Source organism: Mirounga leonina, unplaced genomic scaffold, assembly GCF_011800145.1.
Source record: "Mirounga leonina isolate KUSES-001 unplaced genomic scaffold, KU_Mleo_1.0 Mir_171, whole genome shotgun sequence".
NCBI lineage: Eukaryota > Metazoa > Chordata > Mammalia > Carnivora > Phocidae > Mirounga > Mirounga leonina.
The window spans coordinates 6,415,444-6,440,304 of NW_023270436.1; the positions used below are offsets into that span (position 1 = coordinate 6,415,444).

General features: G+C 40.2%; 1 protein-coding gene across 9 annotated transcripts in view; it reads left to right on the top strand.

Annotated features, from left to right (window-relative positions):
* The window catches only part of MPHOSPH9 (M-phase phosphoprotein 9), a 59,035-nt gene that overhangs the window by 27,189 nt on the left and 6,985 nt on the right, over positions 1-24,861 (top strand). For all 9 annotated transcript variants that reach the window (XM_035016868.1, XM_035016876.1, XM_035016867.1 and 6 more), the window contains 7 exons: positions 1,389-1,604; positions 13,216-13,263; positions 14,168-14,232; positions 15,650-15,751; positions 21,707-21,841; positions 22,707-22,882; positions 23,885-24,031. In XM_035016868.1, coding sequence (XP_034872759.1) covers positions 1,389-1,604; positions 13,216-13,263; positions 14,168-14,232; positions 15,650-15,751; positions 21,707-21,841; positions 22,707-22,882; positions 23,885-24,031 — 889 coding nt within the window. The remainder of the gene's footprint in view (positions 1-1,388; positions 1,605-13,215; positions 13,264-14,167; positions 14,233-15,649; positions 15,752-21,706; positions 21,842-22,706; positions 22,883-23,884; positions 24,032-24,861) is intronic.

Genomic DNA, 24,861 nt, shown 5'->3' on the forward strand with positions numbered 1-24,861 from the left:
ATTTTCGTTTTTTTATTGGGATATAATTTACATATCATAAAACTCTTTGGAAGTGTATAATTCTGTGGTTTTTAGTATATTTGCAAACTTCTGCAACCGTCACCACAGTTAGTTTTAGAGTATTTTCTCACTGAGAGAAACCCTGAATCCCTTAGCCGTCAGTCTTTCCCTCCTAACTCCAAAACTCCTTCTCCCCAGCCCCTAGTAACCACTACTCTTTTTTCTGTTCTTTGGGTTTGCCTATTCTGGACATTGGTGTAAATGGAATCATATATATGACCTTTTGTGTCTGGCTTCCTTCACTTAGCATGATGTTTTCAAGGTTTATCCATGTTGTAGCATGAATTGGTATTTCATTATTTTTATGGCTAAGTAACATTCATTGTAGGGATAGACCATATTTATCCATTCATCAGGTGATGGATGTTTTGGTTTTCATTTTTTGGATGTTATGAATGACAGTGCTATGAATATTTGTATACAAGATTTTATGTGGACTTATGTTTTTAATTTTCTTGGATGTATAACTGGAATGCATAAACTTAAAAAAAATTTTTTTCATTCATTACGAAGTTTTATTCTTCTACATGTAACTTTATAAGTAACGTTTCGGTGGAAGATGAAGTTATGTTCTGTGCACTGTTTCTTTGTCTTTCTTTGATGTGTTTTTAGTTGTCTTTGTCTCCTAAACTGGAAGCTTCTTGAGGTCAGGGACTTGTCTTTCTTGCTAATCTTATATTTCTGGCATTGTATTGCCTGGCACCTAGTGGATATTTAAGAAATGATTATTGAATGAATACTAACATGTCAGTTGTGTTTTGAATTTTTTATTTTCTTAGTAAGTGAGAAAATAGGATAAGAAATGCTTTATTATTCTCTAAATATTAACATGAGGCAACAGATTCCAGCTGTGCTTTCAGAATAATTTTCCTGATAGCCATGGTTATTTTTTTCATTAAAGTGACCTACAAGTGAGTCCAGCATTATAATGCCTCAAACAGTGGTTTTGTGTCTATACTTCATGATAATCTCATGAAGATTTTTTTTTTTTTTAATGAAGGTGGTTTTAAAAAAAAATTATTTATTTTAAAGATTTTGTTTTTAAGTAAACTCTATACCCAATGTGGGGCTCGAACTTACAACCCCAGGATCAAGAGTTGCATGCCTACTGCCTGAGCCAGCCAGGAGCCCCTGAAGTTGTTATTTTAGTAGAGTAATCCTTTTTAGTCTCCATCCCAAGACATAACAAAATATTAAATTTGTGATTCCCATTTGTAGGTTTTATTACTTTTCTTTTATAGTTTAATGCCCACAATTTGTTAAGTGCTATTGAAACATCTATTTTTTTTAATTAAAAACAATTTATTATCTTTGTTTTTATTTTGTAGAGTGATTTCAGAGAACGCTTCAATGCAGCCAGCAGTGCTTCCAAAATTTTGCAGGAACGGATTGAGGAAATGAGAATAAGTAATAAAGAAAAAGACAATACCATCATTCGACTAAAATCTCGACTGCAGGATTTAGAAGAAGCATTTGAGAATGCTTACAAACTCTCAGATGATAAAGAAGCGAGACTGAAACAAGAAAACAAAATGTTTCAAGATGTAAGTGACAAATAATGGAAACTTAATGGCAGGGTAGGCTAAAAGTAATTTTACATGTTATACTCTTATAGGCAATTATGACTTTTTCTAAGTTTATTTTTGTGTTATGTAACTTTGCTGTAGCTGGAAATAATATACCCTCCTAATTGAGTCAGTTGGGTCTTATCTAATGAAGCAGGAAGTCAACTTGAAGCTGTGGTGTCACTCCCACGCCTTTTTGCCTCTAGCAGGTCAACTTTTGAGCTATCTTAAATCAACATCTGTGTGACTGGATGGGTAAAATGAACAAGATTTAGAATAGGTTTGATTGAATATTTTCACTTTGCTATAATGTCACTTAAAATTTGGATTTGTAGGGGCGCCTGGGTGGCTCAGTCGTTAAACGTCTGCCTTCGGCTCAGGTCATGATCCCAGGGTCCTGGGATCGAGTCCCACATCGGGCTCCCTGCTCCATGAGAAGCCTGTTTCTCCCTCTCCCACTCCCCCTACTTGTGTTACCTCTCTCACTGTGTCTCTGTCAAATAAATAAAATCTTTAAAAAAAAAAAAAATTGGATTTGTATAACATTGAGACTGCATTGGGTTTGGGGTTGTATATCTTTTTTCTCAGGTTTTTCTTGATATCCTCTGTCATGGTACATAAAAAAATCTGCAAGTATTTCATCTGTTGAATTTTCTTCCTGATAGCTCTAGATTATTGTTGCTTTGATTTTATTGTTGTTGCTTTGATTTTTTACATTTATTTTTATGAAGGTAATGCATGTAAATGGTTTAAATAGGCAAATCTCAAATGAAAAATGGGAGTCTTTTCCACCTCCCTGCTACCTTGGTGTCCCCTACCTTAGAAGCCCTTACTGTCAGCTCTTTTAGCGGTTTCTTCTAGCATTTTTCTCCATGTTTCTATGTAACAAACTGATATTGTTCTTTCTTTTTTCCCCCATCAATTTTAGACATTATATATTGACTTCCTTCTGTGCAAGGAAGGTCACAGTTTAGCTTTTTTACACCATTTGCTCCCAATGCAAATACTTCTTTCTCCTTTCAATGTGATTAATATATTAAATTGATTTTAAGAAGCTATTCTTTTACATTTTAACAACTCTGAGAAATTGGTATACATCTTTACGCGATGGTGTTATTTAATTGGCAGCATTTCTTTCCCCTTTTAGTAGTAAGCAATAGTAAATAAAGTAATGGTATGATTTCTATTGAGTGATGTCTTAGATTTAAAACAAGATGGATTATCATTTGCAGTTAAATCATTATTCAGTATTTCTTATTGTCTGTGTAAATATTGTTCAGAGCTAAGCTGCAGTGTACAGTGATTACATTTCCTTTCTCTAATAACTTAGATGTTCCCTGGAATTGGTAATTGCCTTTTTTTTTTAACTGCTTAGTATCCTCTGTTTAGCACTTACTCCCACCTCCAGATACTTTTGCTTCATTGTGAGCTGGTTGCTCTTGAGTTCAGATACACAGATGCCTAGGACTTGACTTCACCATCATCCTGGGGACGGTCTTTGCTTGATCCTGTATTAGATCTCTCTCTCTTTTTTTTTTTTTTATGATTTTTATTTATTTATTTTAGAGAGGGAGAGAGTGGGGGGAGGAGCAGAGGGAGAGGGACCAGCAGACTGTGCTCTGAGTGCAGAGCCTGTTGAGGGGCTTGATCCCAAGACCCTGAGATCATAACCTGAGTCAAAATCATGAGTTGGACGCTCAGCTGACTGAGCTACCCAGGTGCCCCATGGATCTCTTGTGTGCATCCTGTGTCTTCTTTCTTGGTTTAATTCTCTGTTTTGCTAGAGTATATCTCTAGAAATACATGGGAGAATGTATGAAAAATAATACATGGGAGATGAATTCTGGAGCCTTCTATATCTGAAAGCATTTATAGTTTGCAGTCACACTTTTAAAAAAGCACTTTATTTTTTAGAGCAGTTTTGGATTTATAGAAAAATTGAGAACAAAGTGCAGTGTTCCCACATACCCTCTACAGGTTCACCTGTTGTTAATGTCTTATATTAGTATGGTATGTTTGTAACAATTAATGAGCCAATATTGATACATAATTATTAAGTAAACTATTAAGTAAATTCTATAGCTTATTTAGATTTCCTTTGTTTTTACCTAATGTTCTTTTTCTGTTCCAGGATCCTGTATTACATTTAAGTATCATGTCTCCTTAGGCTCCTTTTGGCTATGACAGTTTCTCAGACTTTCCTTGTTTTGATGACCTGGACAGTTTTGAGGAGGACTAATCAGGGATTTTGTTGGATGTCCTTGGGATTTGTCTGATGTTTTTCTCATGCTTAGACTGTAGTTATGGGATATTGGGAGGAAAACCACAGAGGTAAAGTACCATTTTCAGCACATCATATCAACAAGCCCTATGTTTTTTTATTTCCTTATTGTCAGTACTAAGTTTTGGGAGAGAGTGGATACAAATACTCTGTTCAGTATGTCATATTTGATTAGAACTTCACAAGATTTTAGTTACTACTGTTCTTATTCATGTATATTAACAGTATAATTTTTGTGTGTGAATACATGATGAGATCCTGATTTTTAAGACTTTTTGTATGTTTTACTTTTTTTTTTTTTTTAAAGATTTTATTTGAGAGAGAGCGATTATAAGCAGAGTGAGGGGCAGAGGGACTAAGCAGACTCCCTGCTGAGCGAGGAGTCCCACACAGGTCTCCATCCCAGGACCCTGAGATCATGACCTGAGAAGTCAGACGCTTAACTTACTTAGCCATCCAGGTGCTCCTTGTATGTCTATTTTGACCTAATGCCAGAATTATAGATAGTTGCAAAAATTGTATAAAAACTTTCCATATACCTTTCTTTTTTTTGTTTTTACGATTTTATTTATTTGAGAGAGCAGAGAGAGAGAGAGAGATGGAGCACAAGCTGGGGGGAGCAGCAGAGGGAGAGGGAAAAACACCCTCTGAGCAGGGAGCCCAACGTGGGGCTCGATCCCAGGACCCTGGGCTCATGACCTGAGCCAAAGGCAGACGCTTAACCGACTGAGCCACCCAGGTGCCCCACCATATACCTTTCATCTTGATTCTAAGTCTTTTTTTTTTTTTTTTTTAAGAATTATTAGAGAGCATGAGTGGGGGGAGGGGCAGAGGGAGAGGGACAAGCAGACTCCCACTAAGCGGGGAGCCTGATGCTGGGCTCTATCCCAGGACCCTGAGACCATGACCTGAGCCGAAGTCAGATGCTTAACTGACTGAGCCAACCCAGGCACCTCATAATTCAAAGTCTTAAACATTTAAAACAGTATGTGCTTCATCATGCTTTCGGTGGTTCCATGTGACTGTGGCTGCCCTATTGGGCAGGGCAGATATAGAGAACACTTCCAGCATTGCAGAAAGTTCTGTTGGACGGCACAGTTACAGAATATTCTTCAGTTTGGGTCTGTGTTTTGCATAGTTAGATTCAGGTTGTTAGAATGAATGCACAGGAATACCGCAGAAGGAAGCTGAGCCCTTCTTAGCACATCCTAGCAGGAGGCACATGTTGACGTTGTGGTATTAACTCTGATCTCTTGGTTAAGGTGGTGTTTGCCAGGTGTCTCCACTGTAAAGTTCTATCTCCCCATTTGGAATTAAAAAGTATTAGGCGATATATATATATATGTGTGTGTGTATTTGTGTGTATGTGTATATATATACATATACACACATATTTTTTATTTAAATTAATTAATTAGCATATAATGTATTATTGGTTTCAGAAGTATTTGTATATCATTTTGGACAAATTTCTTTCAAGCCCTTTATTCATTTTTTAATTGGGTTATTTATTTTTATTTTTTTATTTAAATTCAGTTAACATATAATGTTTTACTGGTTTCAGAGGTAGAGATCAGTGATTCATCAGTCTTAATATAATACCCAGAGCTCATTATATCACATGCCCTCCTTAATGTTCATCACCCAGTTACCCCATTTCCCCCTCCACCCCCAGCAACCCTCAGTTTGTTTCCTATGATTAAGAGTCTCTTATGGTTTGTCTTCCTCTCTGGTTTTGTCTTGTTTTATTTTTTCCTCTCTTCCCCTATGATTCTCTGTTTTGTTTATTAACTTCCACATAGGAGTGAGATCATATGATAATTGTCATTCTCTGATTGACTTCTTTTGCTTAGCATAATACCCTCTAGTTCCAGATTGTGGCAAATGGCAAGATTTCTTTTTTTGATGGCTGCATAATATTCCATGGGGTGTGTGTGTGTGTGTGTGTGTGTGTGTGTATGTATATATATAACACATGTTCTTTATCCATTCATCTATCGATGGACATCTGGGCCCTTTCAGTAGTTTGTCTATTGTGGACATTGCTGCTGTAAACATTGGGGTGCAGGTGCCCCTTCGGATCACTACATTTGTATCTTTCGGGTAAATACCCAGAAGTGCAATTGCTGGATCGTATGGTAGCTCTATTTTCAACTTTTTGAGGAACCTCCATACTGTTTTCCAGAGTGGCTGCACCAGCTTGCATTCCCACCAACAGTGTAGGAGGGTTCTATTAGGGGATATTTTAAGACTTTTAAATCACCTTTTTCTCATCAAACTTTTACCCACTAGCTTTAGCATCCACTGAGGAGTCCTTCCTGAAACAAGCAATTACTGTTGTGGTTGCCAAATGGTGGTTCTTCTATTACTCCTCTACATTTTACTGAAAGGAGGAGTTCTCCGCTCTCTGTTATTTATATTAGTGTGGATTCATGAATTCTTATTTTGTTCAGTGAGTTACAATTCTTTTTTGTTGTTGTTATAGTTACAATTTTGATGCTTGCATTGTCCTAGTTTTGGCCATTAGGATAAGTGTCAGGCTGGCTGACTCCTGTGTCCTTTGGACACGTTCGTGTCATTCTTTGAGCATTATCCAGCGAGATATTCCAGGCTCATCTTGTACTTTCCCAGTCCCAGCCCTAACCAATCATTTTTCCATGGAGCCCTGGTTCCTTTAAGTGGAAAATGATATTTAGAAATGAAGGTCCAGGGGCGCCTGGGTGGCTCAGACGGTTCAGCGTCTGCCTTCGGCTCAGGTCATGGTCCCGGGGTCCTGGGATCGAGCCCCACATCTTGCTCCCTGTTGAGCGGGTAGCCTGCTTCTCCCTCTCCCTCTCCCTCTGCCTGCCGCTCCCCCTGCTTGTGCTCTCTCTCTCTCTGTGTCAAATAAAAAATAAAAAATCTTAAAAAAAAAAAAATGAAGATCTAACACTAGGTATGTTCACTGCTACTGGGATGCCATCGTTTTTAATTATTCATTAACTCACCGCAGTTATGTTGGAGTAACATGAAACAGCACGGGATCATTGGAATGTTGTTTTGAGCTGAAATTATATGAATGTTGCCAGTGATAACACTGTCTTCCTTTGCATTTATCATGTCAAATATTTTAAGCATAGGGAAAAGTATACAGAGTGATATATAGAACATCCATGTACCAGCCGTCCGTAAATATAATTGAAATACTCTCTTCTAGTCCTTTCTCTCCTACCTGCTGTGCTGCATATGCTCTTGGTTTTCCCCTTGCATTTCTACTTTTGCTTCATATGCATGTGTCTGTAAACAATATATAGTAATGTTTGATGTGTCCTTAAACTGTATATGAATTGTATTGTACCACATATACTTTCCTGCAACCTTTTTTTTTTTTTTTAAGTAGGTTCCACGCCCAAAATGGGGCTTGAACTCATGACCCCAAGATAAAGAGTCACAGGCTCTACCCAGTGAGCCAGCCAGGTGCCCCTCCTGCAACCTGTTTTTCCATAGTATTGTTTCTGAGATTTACCATGTTGATACATGCAGATTTGATTCATTTTTATTTAAACATATTTGAAGTTTTTCAGGGATATGAAAAGAATTTTACATGTGGACCCACCACTCATCTTCAGATTTAAAATACAACAGATACAGTCGAAGCCCCCCACCCCCCATGTACCCATTTCTGCTCACCCCTGCCTTCCTGGGAGTGACTGATCTGAACAGTGTGAATGTCTTCCCATGTCTGTGTCTTACATGTGCGTGTATGCTTAATCAGTTTTATTTGGCATATTGTAGAGGTTTTTATAAATGTCATCACACTGTTTTTACTATTCTGCAACTTTTTTCATTGGTAAGATCTATTTAAGCAGATGCATTAGCACTAGTTCATTTGTTCTCATCCTTGTGTAGTAGTCCACTCACTCTGAATCTTCCACAATTATCTATTTTCCTTTTGTCAGTTTCTTTTTATTGCTCTTTTTTTCTTTTAAATATTTATTTATTTGACAGAGAGAGACACAGCGAGAGAGGGAACACAAGCAGGGGGAGAGGGAGTGGGAGAGGCTTCCCGCCAAGCAGGGACACCGATGCGGGGCTCAATCCCAGGACCCTGGGATCATGACCTGAGCTGAAGGCAGATGCTTAATGACTGAGCCACCCAGGCGCCCCTCTTTTTATTGCTCTTAAGAGCAACAGTGCCATGAACATGCCTAAACAGGTCTCCTTGTACAGACCTGTGCAAGTACCTCTCGGGTATTGTTCCAGTTACCAGAGTCACAACACAGATGACCCCCAAACTGGACATACTCTGCTCATGGACTCTGTAGTCTGGGAACTCGGACTGGGCACAGCGGGGACAGCTTGTCTCTGCTCTGCAACATCTAGGACCTCAGTTGGAATTTCAAAGGCTGGGGGCTGGTTGTTGATGGCTGTTGACTAAGGCTGCATTCCTTCTCCATGTGGGCTAGTTTGGCCTCTTCGAAGCATGACGACCGAGTGCTACTGACCAGCCTTCTGAAAGAGTGTCCTGACAGCCATCAGCCTTTTATGACCCAGTCCTGGAAATCCTTCGGCATCATTTCTGTCCCATTCCATTTGTTTTTTGTTTTTGTCTTTGTTTTTTAGATTTTACTTATTTGACAGAGAGAGACACAACGAGAGAGGGAACACAAGCAGGGGGAGTGGGAGAGGGAGAAGCAGGCTTCCCGCCGAGCAGGGAGCCTGATGCGGGGCTCGATCCCAGGACCCTGAGATCATGACCTGAGTGGAAGGCTCGATCTGGGATCATGACCTGAGCTGAAGGCAGACGCTTAACCCAGGCACCCCAACATTCCATTTGTTTAAATAATCTCAAAGACCTGCCCAGGTTCAAGGGAAGAAGAAATAGATACCACCTTTTGATGGGTGTGGCAAGGTTCTGGAAGACTTTGAGCAGAAATTGCTACTGCCATTTTGGGGATATACAGTCTGTCCCCTGAACCTAGGTAGGTCTTGTGTGTAGTGGCTGGGACTTAGAATATGAACACTGTCATCTTCGTTAGATACTGCTAAATTGCTCTCTGGAATGGTTATACCAGTTCATTTTCCCACCAGTAATGTATGAGAATTCTTATTTTCTAGATTATTTCCAATGCTTGCTGTTGTCAAACCTCTTAATTTTTGCCAGTCTGATTGATGTGAAATGGTTAATTAATATGTATTGCAGTTCTCTTCCATTGGCTTGTGGCTTGCATTTCACCTGGTGTTATCTTTTGTGGGGTACAAGTTTTGTATTTTATTTTATTTTTTTAAGATTTTATTTATTTGAGAGAGTGAGAGCATGGGTGGAGGGGCAGAGGGAGAGGGAGAAGCAGGCTCCTGCTGAGCAGGGAGCCCAACGTGGGGCTCCATCCCAGGACCCTGAGATCATGACCTGAGTGGAAGGCAGAGCAGACACTTAACCAACTGAGCCACCCAAGCGCCCCCAAGTTTTGTATTTTAATGTCCAAAATACAGTCTTTTCATATCTGGTTTGGGCCTCTTTTATGTCTTGTGTACAAAATCTTTTCCTACTCAAGGATCAGAAAATTACTATCCTGTATATTGCCTTCTAAAATTATACAGCCTTTCTTTATACATTTAGGCCTTTAATCTACCCCCAGACTGCCTCCTATGTGTGGTGTGAGATAGGGATTGAACTTGGTTGTTTTTTCGAATGATTAACCAAGTGTCACAGCACCATTTTTTATTTTTTTATTTTTTAAAGATTTTATTTATTTGACAGAGAGAGACACAGCGAGAGAGGGAACACAAACGGGGAGTGGGAGTGGGAGAGGGAGAAGCAGGCTTCCTGCCGAGCAGAGAGCCCGATGCAGGGCTCGATCCCAGGACCCTGGGACCATTACCTGAGCCAAAGGCAGACACTTAACGACTGAGCCACCCAGGCGCCCCACAGCACCATTTTTTTTAAAAAGTTCATTTATTTAAGCAATCTCTACACCCAGTGTGGGGCCTGAACTCATGACCCCAGCATTGAGAGCCGTATGCTCCACTGATTGAGCCAGCCAGGCGCCCCTGATGGCACCATTTTTTAATAGAGTATTTTTTCCCTACTGACTTTTAATGCCACTTCTGTTGTATATTATGTTCCTTTCCTGGATGAGTCTGTTTTGGGCCTCCCTAGTCTGTTTCACTGGTTTATTTGTTCCTGAAAGGAAACTACATCATCTTAATTATTAGCATTTTATAATGAGCTTTGATTTTTGATGTACTGCTTCCTTAACTTTTTTTTTATCTTTTAAAAATATTTTTGCCATTTTATTTCATGTAAATATTACTTTCGGCTTATCACATTTTATAAAAAAAAAAACTGCCTTTGCAGTGCCTGGCTGACTCAGTTGGTGGAGCATGCAATTCTTGATCTCAGGGTTTTGAGTTCAAGCCCCACACTGGGTGAAAAGATTACTTCAAAAAAAACAAAGCAGGGCGCCTCGTCGCAAGCTCTTCCAACTGAGCCAGCCAGGGGCCCCTATTTCTTGAATTTTTAACATTATCCATAATTATCATGGATGAAGATTTAGGTCCTTCACATATCATTTGGCTAAGAGTATAGAATTCTAGGGTATGTTTTCCTCCCATCAGATTTTTAAAGATTTTGTCCCATTGTTTTATGTTGCCATGAGAATATACCTGATGATTGATTCTCTTCCTTTCTCCCCCATCCCAATCCTGTGTCTTTTGTGTTTTCTCCTTTCCCCCCATCTCTCTTATTTTGAAAGCTTTAAGCCTACCGAAAAATGGTACAGATGGTATGATGAAAACCTCTGTATATTCCTTATCTAGTTCACCAATTGTGAATATTTTACCACATTTGCTTTATGTCTTCACAACATTACAGATTTTTTTCCTTTTGCGGAACAATTTGGGAGTCAATTACAGACACTGAGATCTCACTCCTAAATACTTCAACAGGTGTCTCGTCAGAACAAGGACGTTCTCCTACATAATCTCAACACAGTTCTCACACTTGGGGAATTTAATATTGATGCAATACTAGTATCTAATCTACAGTCTATATTCAAATTTCCCCAAGTTGTCTAAATAATGTCCATCATAGATGTTTTGGGTTTTGCTTTTTAATTCACACTCCAATCAAGGACCACCCATTGCGTTTAGTAAATGTGTTTCTCATTCCTTATAAATGAGTTCACAGCTCCTTCTGAAAGTTTTAGCATCTTCTTATCCTTGGTATCCTTAAATTCCATAACATTATATGCCTTGATACAAGTCTTTTTTCATTCATTGTTGGAGGCACAGATTCTTCCAATCTGGAAATTAATGTCCTTTGGTTCTATAGACTTGCTAATGTTATTTCTCTGTTGATTTCCTTACTTCTGTGTTCTCTTTCTCTGGAACTTTTGCCAGTAAATGTTGTATTGCATGGGTTGATTTTCTAAGACTTGTATGCTTTAGTTTCCATCATGGCCTCTTTGTTCTCTATCTCCTTGTATTAGTATTACATTTATTTTCGCTCTCATTTTTAGTTTCTAAGAGCTGTTTCTTGTTCTTCAGTTGCTAGTTTTTTATTACTTTCTTGTCTTGTTTTTTGAATATAACCTGATTTCTCTGAGGATATTAATAGCTTTTTTAATGCTTTCTTTAGTTTTGATTTATTTTTTCTGAGTTAACCTTTCATTTTGAAGTCAGCTTCATACTGAATTTTTTGCTTTAAAAAAAAAAAGTGTTCTGTGGGCGCCTGGGTGGCTCAGATGGTTAAGCGTCTGCCTTCGGCTCAGGTCATGATCCCAGGGTCCTGGGATCGAGTCCCGCATCGGGCTTCCCACTCCTTGGGAGCCTGCTTCTCCCTCTGTTTCTCTCTGTCTCTCATGAATAAATAAATAAAATCTTTAAAAAAAAAGAAAAAAAAAGTGTTCCTTTACTGTAGACTCACATTTAAGGGGGAGGCAGTCAAAAGCCATTTGGAGACTCTCTGTGCACAGATGGGGCCTATTTCCTAGTAGCCTAGTAGCCTTTCCGTATAAGCAATCATAGAGTGATGGACCAGCCGTTTGGTTAGGGAACCTCCAGATGTGATTATGTAGAGGTCTGTTTTCTGGGATTGTCTGGTTTACCCAAAGAAGAGTCTCCCGGTCTCTTATCATGCTCTGATGGCAGTGAGGGATGGGGAGCCAAGTTGGGTTTTTTTGTTTGTTTGTTTTAAACTTTTCCTTAATCATCACCTCCTTATCCCTTTGCTTCCTCCACCTGTTAGACTTGGGTTTCCAGAGTGGCATTCGTCTCTCATTCACATTTCCTGTGTCCTATCGCCTGGCTGGGCAGTCCACTGCTGTCCTAGGCTCTGGCCACTCAACTGAAAGACTTTTAACCAGTTCCCTTTGGTCAGCCTGTGCTTCCACCCTACCTACTACTGAACCTGAGATTCAAGTCCTGAGCCTCTCAGGGTTATGAAGATACCAGCCTGCTCACCGTTAGCATCCCATTTACAGGCACTGAAGCTTATAGCCTCCTCTGCCTTGTTGCATCTTCATTGAGATCTCTCCTTTGTTGCACTCAACTCTTGATTTCTCTGTAACTGCCTCATTGTTTAGTGGGATCTTAGGATAAAAAGAAAATTCTTTGACTCTCTCTTCTTTAATAAGTCTCACATATATGTATTTTTAAGAAAATTACCTAATTATATTAGACTTGGGATTTTGCCTTTACTCTGTGGAATTTATAAAAAAAGTATACAATTCAAAAAAGAATGCAAATTTTAATCTTTCAAAATACTGCTTACTTAAAGGGTCTTGACTGATACTATATAATTTTTGTTTTTATTTTGAAACAAATTCAAACTTACAGAAAACTTGTAAGAATTATCCTATTCCTTTTGCCTAGGATCAGAGTTGTTAACATTTTGCCGTATTTACTTTATCACCTCCTGTATATATATGTTCGTTCCCATATGCATTTTTTTTTTCTTGAACCATTTGAGAGTAAGTTGTGGACATTATGCCCCTTTACCCCTACATTTTGGTATGTATTTCCTAAGAACAAGGGCCTTCTGTACATAGTCACAGACAAATCAAAGTAAAGAAATCAAATGTGCAATTCACATCTAAATTACTATTTTATGGCACTTTTTTCCCAGTTCAGGATCCAACCCAGAATCATGCCTTATATTCACTCCTCTTAACCCTTTAGTCACCTTCAATCTGGAACAGAGTGTTAACCTTTCTGTTTCAAGACCTTAGCATTTTTGAAGAGTTGTATGGACAGCTATTTTATAGACGATCTCTGAGTTGATGTTATAATGTTTAATTTTGTGGTACATTTCTTTGTTTTTCCTTGTAGCTCTTAGGAGAATATGAGTCCCTTGGAAAAGAACACGAAAGAGTAAAGGTAATGGTTGATCATTCATGTTCTGAGCTTCATGGAGGGGTAAAAGCACTGGGTTGGAAATCAAGAGGGCTGACCCTTTATATAACCCCCTCCGTTCTCCCCATCCTCCATCCCCATTTAGCTGCTTGAGTTAGACCACTCGCTTCATCTTCTCTGTCAATATCCTTATTTTCAAATATTTGCCCACTTAAGTCATAAATTTTCAGATCTATGTTAACAAATATTGAATGGCTATTGCATTTGAGATGAGTTGAGATGAAATTTTTAGAAGAGTATAAGGTATGATATACATGTAAATAATTATTTAATAATATTTAAATACGAAGTTTTTTAAAGCATTCGCTTTTTGTGGGGTTGAATTTATTATGTTTTATTTCTTAATGAAAGCTTTGGGAACTACCTATTTGAATTCAGCGAAACCCCACAGTGATGCTGTAAGTGGGGTCCAAAGTATTTCTGTTGCATAGGATATAGGGTTCTGGTCATTCAGGGTTAGAGGAAGGCAGGGAGGTGTTCTGGGGGCTCAGGAGCCGGTCAGGACATCTAAAATCTCACCAGCACAGGTATCTGTTTTGCCATTTACTGAGGTTTTTGGGCAAGCTGTGGCTAAAACATGTCCATTTTAACACTGGATTACTTGTAATCAAGGAAAGCTTAATAAGCTATACCTGTTATTACAGGGGATATATGTACGGCTCTTTGTATAAACCAGTGTTTTGTTCTCTCAGTTTTTCCCTTGAATTATATACTGGCTCGTGGTTGATGCTATATTGGCTGAGTATCTGCATAATTTTTTTTGTAGCTCTATGGTGTAGTCTTAGATTGGTTTCATATTATGTATTTTAAAATAAAATGAATATATCCTGAATATTTCACTTACCGAATTTTTCCTTTATCTTAATAGGATACATTAAATACAACTGAGAACAAATTGCTTGATGCACATACTCAGATTTCTGATTTGAAAAGGTAAAATGTATTCTCTTACTAGTAAGATAATTATGCCTCTGTTGTTCTTTTAGCATTTAAATATGTGTCTGTACTGAAAGCAATGAAAAGAAAGTTTTTCTTGAGGATTTTTAGGCACTTTGTGATCAGGTTTTATCCTAATCTCCCCTGACCTGGAAATACATTTGATTTTAGCTGAAGAAGATTTTTTTTTTTTTTTAAGATTTTATTTATTTATTTGAGACAGAGAGAATGAGAGAGACAGAGAGCACATGAGAGGGGGGAGGGTCAGAGGGAGAAGCAGGATCCCGGCCGAGCAGGGAGCCCAATGCGGGACTCGATCCCGGGACTCCAGGATCATGACCTGAGCCGAAGGCAGTCACTTAACCAACTGAGCCACCCAGGCGCCCAGCCAAAGAAGATTTTTAAACGATTAGAGTATATTGGTGGTTGTGTTTGAGGAGTGTGCATTTCCTGAAACATTATTATGTGTTTCATTATGCAAATGATTAGATATTTCTAATTGGCTTTGGAGCATGTTTTTGTATTTGTATTTGGAGATGTGTCCCTTATTTGGAGATTTTACTGCACTCCTCAGGACTTCCCATCGGGGAGAACATGAACGCTGTCTGGCCTTCTCATCTGCTCAGGTCTTTTCTGTGATGCATTCAGTTCTGCTGATAGCTTCCTTATCACATTGGCATAAAGCATCAGCCCGTTAGAGCTATTCTTTCTCAAACCTTCCTTGCATCAGGGTAGGCAAGAATTTGAGCTTAAAAGATGAGACGAAGACATATGCAAAGTTTAAAAGAACAGAAAGAATGCCAAGATAACCTCAAAGCAATTAATTGGCCAGAGTCCTATTTTCTCTTGGTAAACTTGAAAATAGGCTTTTATTCGGAACATGGCACAGATGAGGTAAGTTGTCGGTAGATAGTTTTCAAGATAGTTTAGCCTCTGTGTCTTTTAAAAATGAGGAAGTTCTTACTAGCTTTTTTATTGGATATTAAACCTGCTTCCTTTTTTGTGAAAACATTACCTATGTATGTTTTATATGTGTGAATATATATGTTTAGAATTAAACATGTTAGAATTGCAATTTACTGAATCCTTGAATTTATTTTATTTTTTAATTTAATTTATACCGTGTTTTGACCTGTAGTCAAATGTATAAATTTTTTTAACTTGTCTATATAAAGTCCGTTTGTTGTTTCCTTACCCTTCAATTTTGTAGTATATGGCGTGTTTCTTTGTAGAGTTTAATGTATTTGCCTTTCAGTTTATGTTCCAGTTTTGCTCAGCTTTTATTTTGAAAAAGGCTTACAGACCAGCGGTTCTTCTGTCACCCCTTTTCTAGAAGCATCTGTTAAATAAGTAATTTGTAGTTGAGCTATATTTTAACTCGTGTACTTAATTTCTCCTTTTACTTTTGAATTAGAACAATTTCAAAACTTGAAGCTCAGGTCAAGCAAGTAGAGCATGAAAATATGTTAAGTCTTCGCCATAGTTCTAAAACTCCCATGAGATCCTCACGTGCCAAGTAAGTTATTTTGTTTAATCTCTGTAAAGCTAGAAATAAGTGTACCCTTTCATTAAACTGAGAAGCTCATCTGTCTAACTCATAGGAAGTCAGAGTTAAATCTCATTATAGAATGTAGATGTGTAAAAGCATCTAATTATGGGGCGCTTGGGACTCAGTAGAGCATGCGACTCTTGATCTCGGGGTGGTGGGTGCAGAGCTTACTTAAAAAAACAGGAAAGTAAAACCATCTAATTATTAGATATCATAAAACCTCTCATGCGGGGGCATTTGCCAAGAGGAGGAAATAGAATCAGATTGGGTGTAGAGACTTGGAATGTTTTCTTTGTTGACTCTGCCCAGCTGTGTGACCTTAGGCAAATCACTTAGGTTTTTTTTTTGGAGTTCAATTTTATTATCTCTAAAAACAAGGACATTGAGCTAGAACATCTCAAAAGGTCTTTTAGCCCTAAAATTCCAGAAATTTTATTCCTATGTTAATGGGCAGACCTATGAAGATAGATCTTCATTAGGTTGTATGAATTTTTCTTTTTAGTTTTTTATTCAAAATTGGCTTTGCTGTAATCTCAGAGCATTATCTTGATACATTTATAGTTTTTTTCATATTAGATTGGTTTTTTGTATGATTTTGTAAAGAATGTTAAATGAGTAGATCATAAGGTCATAATATTGGTGTGTATGAGAAAGTGTTAATTGTAAATTTTAACCTATGTCATTGTCAAATGAGAAACTTTTTCTAGATCTTTGTTCATTGACCTTAAGTTAGAACATAGTGAATTATTTAAAGAAAAAATTTTGTAAGTTACTGAAATTGAACATTTGAGCGACAAGAGTGCTGTGAGATTGGGGTCAGGGAAGGCCTTTCTGTGGACGTGACTTGTAGTCCGGGAGGTAAGCCCTGTGCTGAGTTGTTGGTGTGGGAGGCATGAGGGAGGGGCATGTTCCAGGCAGAGAAATGAGCTTTACTACGGCCAGAGGTAGGAAAGAGCTTAACATGTTTTAAAGAACCTTGAGGAAGCTCATGTGACCTGAATATTGCCAGCAAGGGGTGAGATAGCTCCAGATGAAATCATAGACTGTCATACATCGCTTTCTAAGCCATGGTCAAGAGTTTGGATTTTACTCTAAGTCTGTTGGGAAGCCTTTGAAAGGTTTTATGTGGTAAAATTAGGTCATCTGATATTTTTTTCTTTTCTTTTCTTTTCTTTTTTTGAGAGAGAGCTCAAGCAAACAGGGTGGGAGGGAGAGAGGGAGAGGGGGAGAGAGGGAATCTTAAGCAGGCTCCAGGCGTAGTGCAGAGCCCAATGCGGGGTGTAATTTCATGACCCTGAGATCATGACCTGATCATGATCTGAAATCAAGAGTCGGACGCTTAACCGACTGAGCCACCCAGGTGCCCCTGATTTCTATATTTTTAATGCACCTGCCATGAGGAGAAGATGGAGAGGAAAAGTAGAAGCAGACACATTAATTAGGCAGTTATACTGTTAGGAGAAACGGTGTTCACTGGGTGCTGGCCATAGAAATGGACAGAAGAGAAGGGTCTGCGAGAGATTCTGGAGATAGAATCCACAGAACATGGTTAAGAATGAGATGACAAGATTAAAAGAGAGGTGTCTGATAACACCTTGGTTTCTGTCTTGAGCAACTCCAGGTGCCACATATTGAACTAGGGAAGAAATGGGAAGAGCCGACCATGGGGTAAGGATCAGAATTTCCATTTCGAATATTTTAGTTTGAGATTCATACGAATTCCAAGTGGGAATCAAGCAGGTGATTATAAATTTACATTTGGAATTCAGAAATAGGGTCTTAGGCTGGAGTTACAAATTTTAGAATTATTCTGTAGTGCTTGACTCTGGGATAGATGATGGGTGTGTGGTGGGAGGTTGGTGTAGGATGAAGCTCTGAGGACCCCCCGATGTTTTGATGTTGGGGCCAGAAGGAGTTGGCACAAGAACGTGAGAAAGAGCTGCCAGGGTGCTCGGAGGAACCCTGAAGTGGCCAATGGTGTAGACACTGCTGAGAGAGCAACTGCGGGGACTGGTGACCCCTAGGTGCGCCAGCCCGGCCTTGATGGCCTGGAGAGTGGTTTGCATGGAGGGACAGATGTGCACATCCGTTGGGAAGGTTGTGTAGAGTGAAAGTGGCCTGTATGTCTTGCGGCTGGAACATTAATATGTTGTGATATATTTATGCACGGTGCTGTGTAGTGTGACGGTGCGTACATTAGATCAGGGATTGGCAAGCGCAGCCCCAGCCCAAGTCCAGCCTGCTGCCCGTGTTTGTAGAGCCGTGAGCAAAGAGTGGTTTTTACGTTGTTAAATGTTTGGAAAGGGGCGCCTGCATGGCTCAGTCGTTAAGCGTCTGCCTTCGGCTCAGGTCATGATCCCAGGGTCCTGGGATCGAGTCCCCACATCGGGCTCCCTGCTCGGCGGGAAGCCTGCTTCTCCCTCTCCCACTCCCCCTGCTTGTGTTCCTGCTCTCGCTGTCTCTCTCTCTCTGTCAAATAAATAAATAAAATCTTAAAAAAAAAAAAAAAGATTTATTTACTTATTTGAAAGAGAGAGAGAGAGCACGAGTGGGAGAGGCAGAGGGAGAATCTCAAGCAGACTCCACACTGAGCATGGAGCCCAATGTGGGGCTTGATCTCACAACCTGAGCTGAAGCCAAGAGTTGGACGCTTAACTGACTGCACCACCCAGGCACCCCAACATGGTTTAATCTTAAGAACATAATTTGGAACAACAAAATACCGGTTGCAGAAGAAGTAGGACAGTATTTATATTGACTTTAGCATTTAGAACGTATCTTACAGATTCATACAGAAGTAGTAAAAGTATAACAACGTGTATGGAATGCTGATACAAATTTAGTGAAAGTGGTAGCTGACCGCTTACACTAGGGTTATGACATTGGAGGAATGATATTGGTGAGATACACAGGCGACTTGGGTTGTATCTGTAGTGTTCCACTGTTTAGCGGAAATAGAGCAAACAAGGTTCATAAACAGATGGTTGGTGCATGAGTATAATCTGTATGTCTGTGCATGTTTGAAATATATATATTTTTTTAAGATTTTATTTATTTATTTGAGACAGAGAGAATGAGAGACAGAGAGCATGAGAGGGAGGAGGGTCAGAGGGAGAAGCAGACTCCCTGCCGAGCAGGGAGCCCGATGCGGGACTCGATCCCGGGACTCCAGGATCATGACCTGAGCCGAAGGCAGGCGCTTAACCAACTGAGCCACCCAGGCGCCCCTGTTTGAAATATTTTATATTTTAAGTGAACAGGAACCAATAAGAGATCAGTATCCAGGATATAAAGAACTATAAATCAATAAGAAAAACTCTCAATAGAAAAATGATAAAAGAATACGAACAAATGATTCACAGGAAAAGAAACCTCTAAATGGCTGATAAAATTGAAAAGATGTTCATTTTACTAGTAATCAGAAAAATGCAAATTAAAATAAGCATGGGATACCACTCACACCATCAGACAGTCCAGGCCAGACTCCAGCTCTGATCATTGTAAAATTTGGCAAAGATGTGAAGAAATAGGAACCTTCAAACTGCTGGTTGGACTGAAAATCGATAAGCTTGTCTGGACCGTGATTTGGCAATATCCAGTAAGACTGAAGATGTGTGCACCCCAAATTCCACAGTTCTGTTTTTGGATATTTACCTCAGAGGAATTCCTACACATGTTAATTGTAGCGTTGAAAGGTGATGCATAGAAACTAAAACATCCACCAGCAGGAGAAAGGATAGATAAGGTGTGGCATAATTGTACTGTGGGTAAATAATTAAAATGATGCCCCTGTCTGTGTTAACATGGAGAAATCTGAAACACGAGTAGAAACAGCAGCATTAAAAGGACGTGTGCATTATGTGGACATAATTTAAAAAATACAAATGACCTTATATGCAGAATCTTCTGTCTTACCGTTGAAAACAAATATGGTAAGATGTTAGCGTTTGTTAAAACTAAGTACAAGTGAGTGATTGCAGTAGTCTTTGTAATTTTCTAAGAACGTTTGGGGAATGTTTCTTAATTTAAAAATCGAGGGAAAAAGGAAGGGAGCGACGGGGAGTTTACATGAAAATGAGGGAAATTGTAAGAAGTTTGGCTGTGGAAGGGAGCAGAGAGAGGAAGACACCTCTTGTCTCCTCGTCTCTTTTTTCCCTCCCAAGTGTTCTGCGGGGTTATCAGCTGACCGGGAGGGCTGGGAGAGGTTTGAGGAGAGTGGAGAAAGGTGTAAGGGAGTCCTGTTGGAGAACTGGAGCTTGTCGATTACAGAAACATATGTTGTCAGCCAGTGTTGGGTGTCCGTGGAGATGGTGATGGTGACTCTGGTGCTAGCCCAGGCTGCACAGTTGGGTGGCTTGCTTCCAGCAAAGCCCAGAGCTAGGACTGTAGACACTCGGGAGCGAGACCACCGTGTTCCTCAGGCTTAGGTCTCTGCTGCCAGTCGGGGGTGAGGGAAGGTGAGTGCGGAAAGGGGATCAAGGCAGTGAGTAACTGTGCACCCCAGAGTAGGTAGAGGGGAGCTGAAAAAGCTAGGGTATGTGTACATACCATTTCAAAGTAGGTTGTTTGGGGCACCTGGGTGGCTCAGTCGGTTAAGTGGTGAGGCCAGGGATCACAGGCCTTGGGGTCACAGTGCCTTGGTGATACTTGAGCACCTTAGCCAGAAGAATCTTTGGAGTTGTGACTTCTTATTTATTTGAGAGAGAGTGAGCACAAGAGGGGGTAGGGTCAGAGGGAAGAGGCAGACTCCCCGCCAAGCAGGGAGCCCGATGCTGGACTCGATCCCGGAACTCCGGGATCATGACCTGAGCCAAAGGCAGTCACCCAACCAACTGAGCCACTCAGGCTCCCCTGGAGTTGTGACTTCTTAAGGGGATGTGTTCTCTAGTGATGATGAAGTCCAGTGAGTATTCTCCAATGGAGGGGCGGGCGAGCGGGCGAGCAAACAGGAGTCGAGTCCAATCATTGGTGAGAGGTCCAGGATAGCTCCTCCCTGTGGACACTGAAGTAGGAGGGCAGGAGCAGGTGTGGAGAAGGTGAGAACAGTTCTGAAGTCTAGCAAAGGGCCGGTTAATGCATGATGTGTGAGCTTGAGTTGGGCAGGGTGTCCATAAGATGCGGGAAGGGCTGGCCTTCAGCTGCACTACTCAATACACTAGTCACTGTGTGTGGCTATTTCATTTAAGTTAATTAAAATTAAATAACATGTAAAGATTGCTTCTTCATCTCACTAGCCACAATTCAACAGCATGTGACTAGTGGCTATTGTATTGGGCTGTACAGATAGAGGATCTTTCTGTTCTCACAGAAAGTTCTCCTGGGCAGTGCTGGTCTGGGAGGAATGAGAAGGGCACTCTCGCTGTACCTCCTTGTCCTGAGCTATGGGTTGGGTGTGAAGCATAGGAAGTGTGGTAGGAAGTTATTTGGGGGTGTTCAGAGCTGTGTAGACAGGAGAATACCTTGACTGAGATGCAGAAATAGCCCAAAGTAACAGAAACCTAAAATAATAGTTTGGTTGGATCTGAAAACCATAAAATAGAATTCGTATATCTAAAATAAGGTTGTTTTATGCACTTTTAGAATTACTGTACAAATGTGTACGTACCATTTCAAAGCAGGTTGTTTGGGGCACCTGGGCGGCTCAGTCGGTTAAGCGTCTGCCTTTGGCTCAGGTCAGGATCCCAGGGTCCTGGAATCAGGCCCCCCTTCGGGCTCCCTGCTCAGCGGGAAGTGTGCTTCTCCCTCTCCCACTGCTTGCTGCTCCCCCTGCGTGTGCTCTCTTTCTCTCTCTCTGCCAAATAAATAAAATCTTAAAAAAACAAAACAAAGAAAACCACCACAAAGCAGGTTGTTTTCGGTATGTGTTCCGTGTGCACTGAAGCACGAGCCTGTCATGCCTCAGATCATTTCTCCCTGTCCTAGCACGCTGGCCACCTCCGACGTCAGCAGGCGCAAGTGGCTGATACCAGGAGCGGAGTATTCCATCTTTACTGGCCAGCCTTTGGACACCCAGGATAACAGAGTGGATAACCAGCTAGGGGAAACCTGTGCTCCCGGGTAAGGTAGCTTTGTCAAAGGTCATATTTAGGGTCGATTATGGTTTCACAGATTTCAGTTGCCTTTCAATGTTCAGGAAGGCATAAAGAAGAGCCTTCTCTTTGTGGCTTCAGTGTCTTACTTTTGAGGACCAGATTTTTATTTTACTTTGAAAAGCTAATGGGTTTAGGATACTTAAGATCAAAGGCCGTGCAGACCGTACCCCACCCTGTGCTCCTGACAGTGGTGTGCTGTGCACAGACTCTCGCTTAGGCTAAGGTGTTGGTCCTCGCACCTTCTGGACAGCCCACGCAACCATGTTACTCCAGAGCACCATATAAATAAAATACTTATGTATGTGCCAGGATGTGAAGAGGACTGGGAAGTGCTGGTCTATTACATGCAGGTTCAATTTTAGTTTATTTACATTGTAAAGCATATATATTCATTGTGGAGTGTAATTGTTAACTCTCATGTCATTCCCTAACAGTGCCAGGGGCCTCTGTCTTAGCGCAGCCTGCTATTTTAAAGCACCGTAGACCGGGCAGCTTAAACAAGAAACACTTTTTCCGGCTGTTCTGGAGTCTGAGAGTCTGAGACTGGGGTGCCAGCACAGTTGGGTTCTTGGTGAGGGCCCTCTTCCTGGTTATAGGGTCTTTGCTTGGTGAATGTGTGCGGCGGAGACATCTTGTATCTCTTCTTTTTAGAAGGGCATTAATCCCATCACAGGGTCCCGCCCTCATGATCTCATCTAAATCTAATCACCTCCCCAAGGCTTCACCTCCTAACACCATCCACTGAGGATTGGGGCTCCAACATACAAGTGTTTTGGGGGGACACAAATACTCAGTTCATAGCACTGCATGTCTTACAATTCTTATTTAAGGTACCATTCTCCTCCGGAAAAGGATTCTTCATCTGAAAGTTCACCAAGAAGCTTATTGATAAAAAAACAAAGAGAGACTTCAGATACACCAATCATGAAAGCTTTAAAAGAACTCGATGAAGGAAAAATATTTAAAAATTGGGGCACACAGACAGAGAAAGAGGACACCTCAAATAGTAAGCATTTTTCCCTTGTTTGATATGATATAGACAGATAATAGATTATAGACTACATGTTACATTCTGATTAGTAAAAATTTATGCAGCATTCTTAAAGATATTTGAAATATATCTACATCAGTTTGTCCTTGGAAAGTTACAGTAGACATTTGGTATTCATAAAGTGAGATGTAACGTTTTCTACTTTCCCTTTTTTGGTTACTGAGCATCTCTCAGTAGGATAAGAAGTATCTTTTTATTTTAAGATTTTTTTATTTTTTATTTATTTATTTTTTAAAGATTTTATTTATTTATTTAACTGACAGGGAGAGAGAGAGAGACAGCGTGAGAGGGAACACAAGCAGGGGGAGTGGGAGAGGGAGAAGCAGGCTTCCGGCTGAGCAGGGAGCCCGATGCGGGGCTCGATCCCAGAACCCTAGGATCATGACCTGAGCTGAAGGCAGTCGCTTAACCAACTGAGCCACCCGGGCGCCCCTAATTTTTTATTTTTAAGTAATCTCTACACCCAACGTGGGGCTCGAACTCACAACCCCGAGATCAAGAGTCACATGCTGTTCTGACTGAGCCAGCCGGGTGCCCCAAGAAGTATCTTGAATACCATTTTTCTCACAAGCACAGGTCAACACTACTTGCATCTCCTTGTACTCACTCCAGTGCTCACTTGATCGGGCCTGCTGATTACGTGGTTCACATCTTGGGCGTTGCATCTCCAAAGCAGTATCTCCTAGTAAATAAATTAGTGACTTGCTTTCTAAAAATAATCTCTCTTGAAAAATCACCTTGAATGGCAATTGTAAACAGGAAGCCAGAATGAATTCATTATAAACTCCCACATTTTTCTTCATCAAGCATTTTTTAATCCTTACAACGTGTATTTGCAAATAATCATTCTAACCTGGATAGTGAGAATTGCTTGCTTGGCGTAATCATCTGTTAATAAAGGCGGGTAACCAGAGCTAGGTTTGTTTTGTTTACTTTTTAACCATTTGTCTGTTACAGAATTAGCGAATCCTCGGCAAACTGAAACGTCAGTCAGTGCAAGTCGGTCCCCAGAGAAATGTGCCCAACAAAGACAGAGGAGATTTAATTCTGCTTCACAGAGATCCTCGTCTTTACCACCTTCAACTCGTAAATCAAGTACTCCAAGTAAGAGTTAGATGTGTCTATCTCCTGGGCTCAAAAGAGTGGTATCCGAGCTGTGCACACATGCCTGATGTTTTTTGTTTCCCTTATGTTCTCTAGCACCTACTAGAGTCCTCTGAGCACAGGGTCCCTAAATAAGGTCTTGTTCAATAATATCACCTGACTGCACAGATAACTATGACTTTAGGTGAAGGAATTATCACAGTATATTCAAATGAGATTTTTGTGTGTGTTCAGCAAATTCCTTTTTGCAACTCCTACCATTTCACGGTTTTTGAGGGCATTGACAACTATCTAATTAAACATTAGTTCAAACAAATTAATTTAAGCTAGCCTGGAAAAGATATACTTCTTTTCATATAGTTTCCTCTGGTTTCTTTAGTCAGTTACAGTTACGGTTTTAAAGGTTAAGCATTGGATTTGTTTTCTCGATTTCCATTTTCAGAACAGCTGAAGATATTTGTGTGTCCCCGTGTGACAGGAGTGCATGGCGGTATTTGTGTGGCCCCGTGTGACAGTGGACAGGAATGTGTGCTGGTGTTGGTGTGTCCCTGTGTGACAGGAACGTGCACCGGTGTCTCCATCTTATTTCCGGTCGACTTCTAAAATCCTGAAAAACCGGTTTTGAGTCTGCGTGCTGACACCGCAGTCTGATACAGTGTTGACCGTGGTTCCCTCTAGGTGTGAGGATTATGAATTATTTTTCTTTTGTATGCTCTTATTTATCTTTCAAAAAGTTTTATAATAAAATTGTATTCCATTAAAGTTAGAAAAAAGTACTGAACAAGAAAGTATGCTCTGCCAATATATGCATTATATTGAAGGAAGAGAAT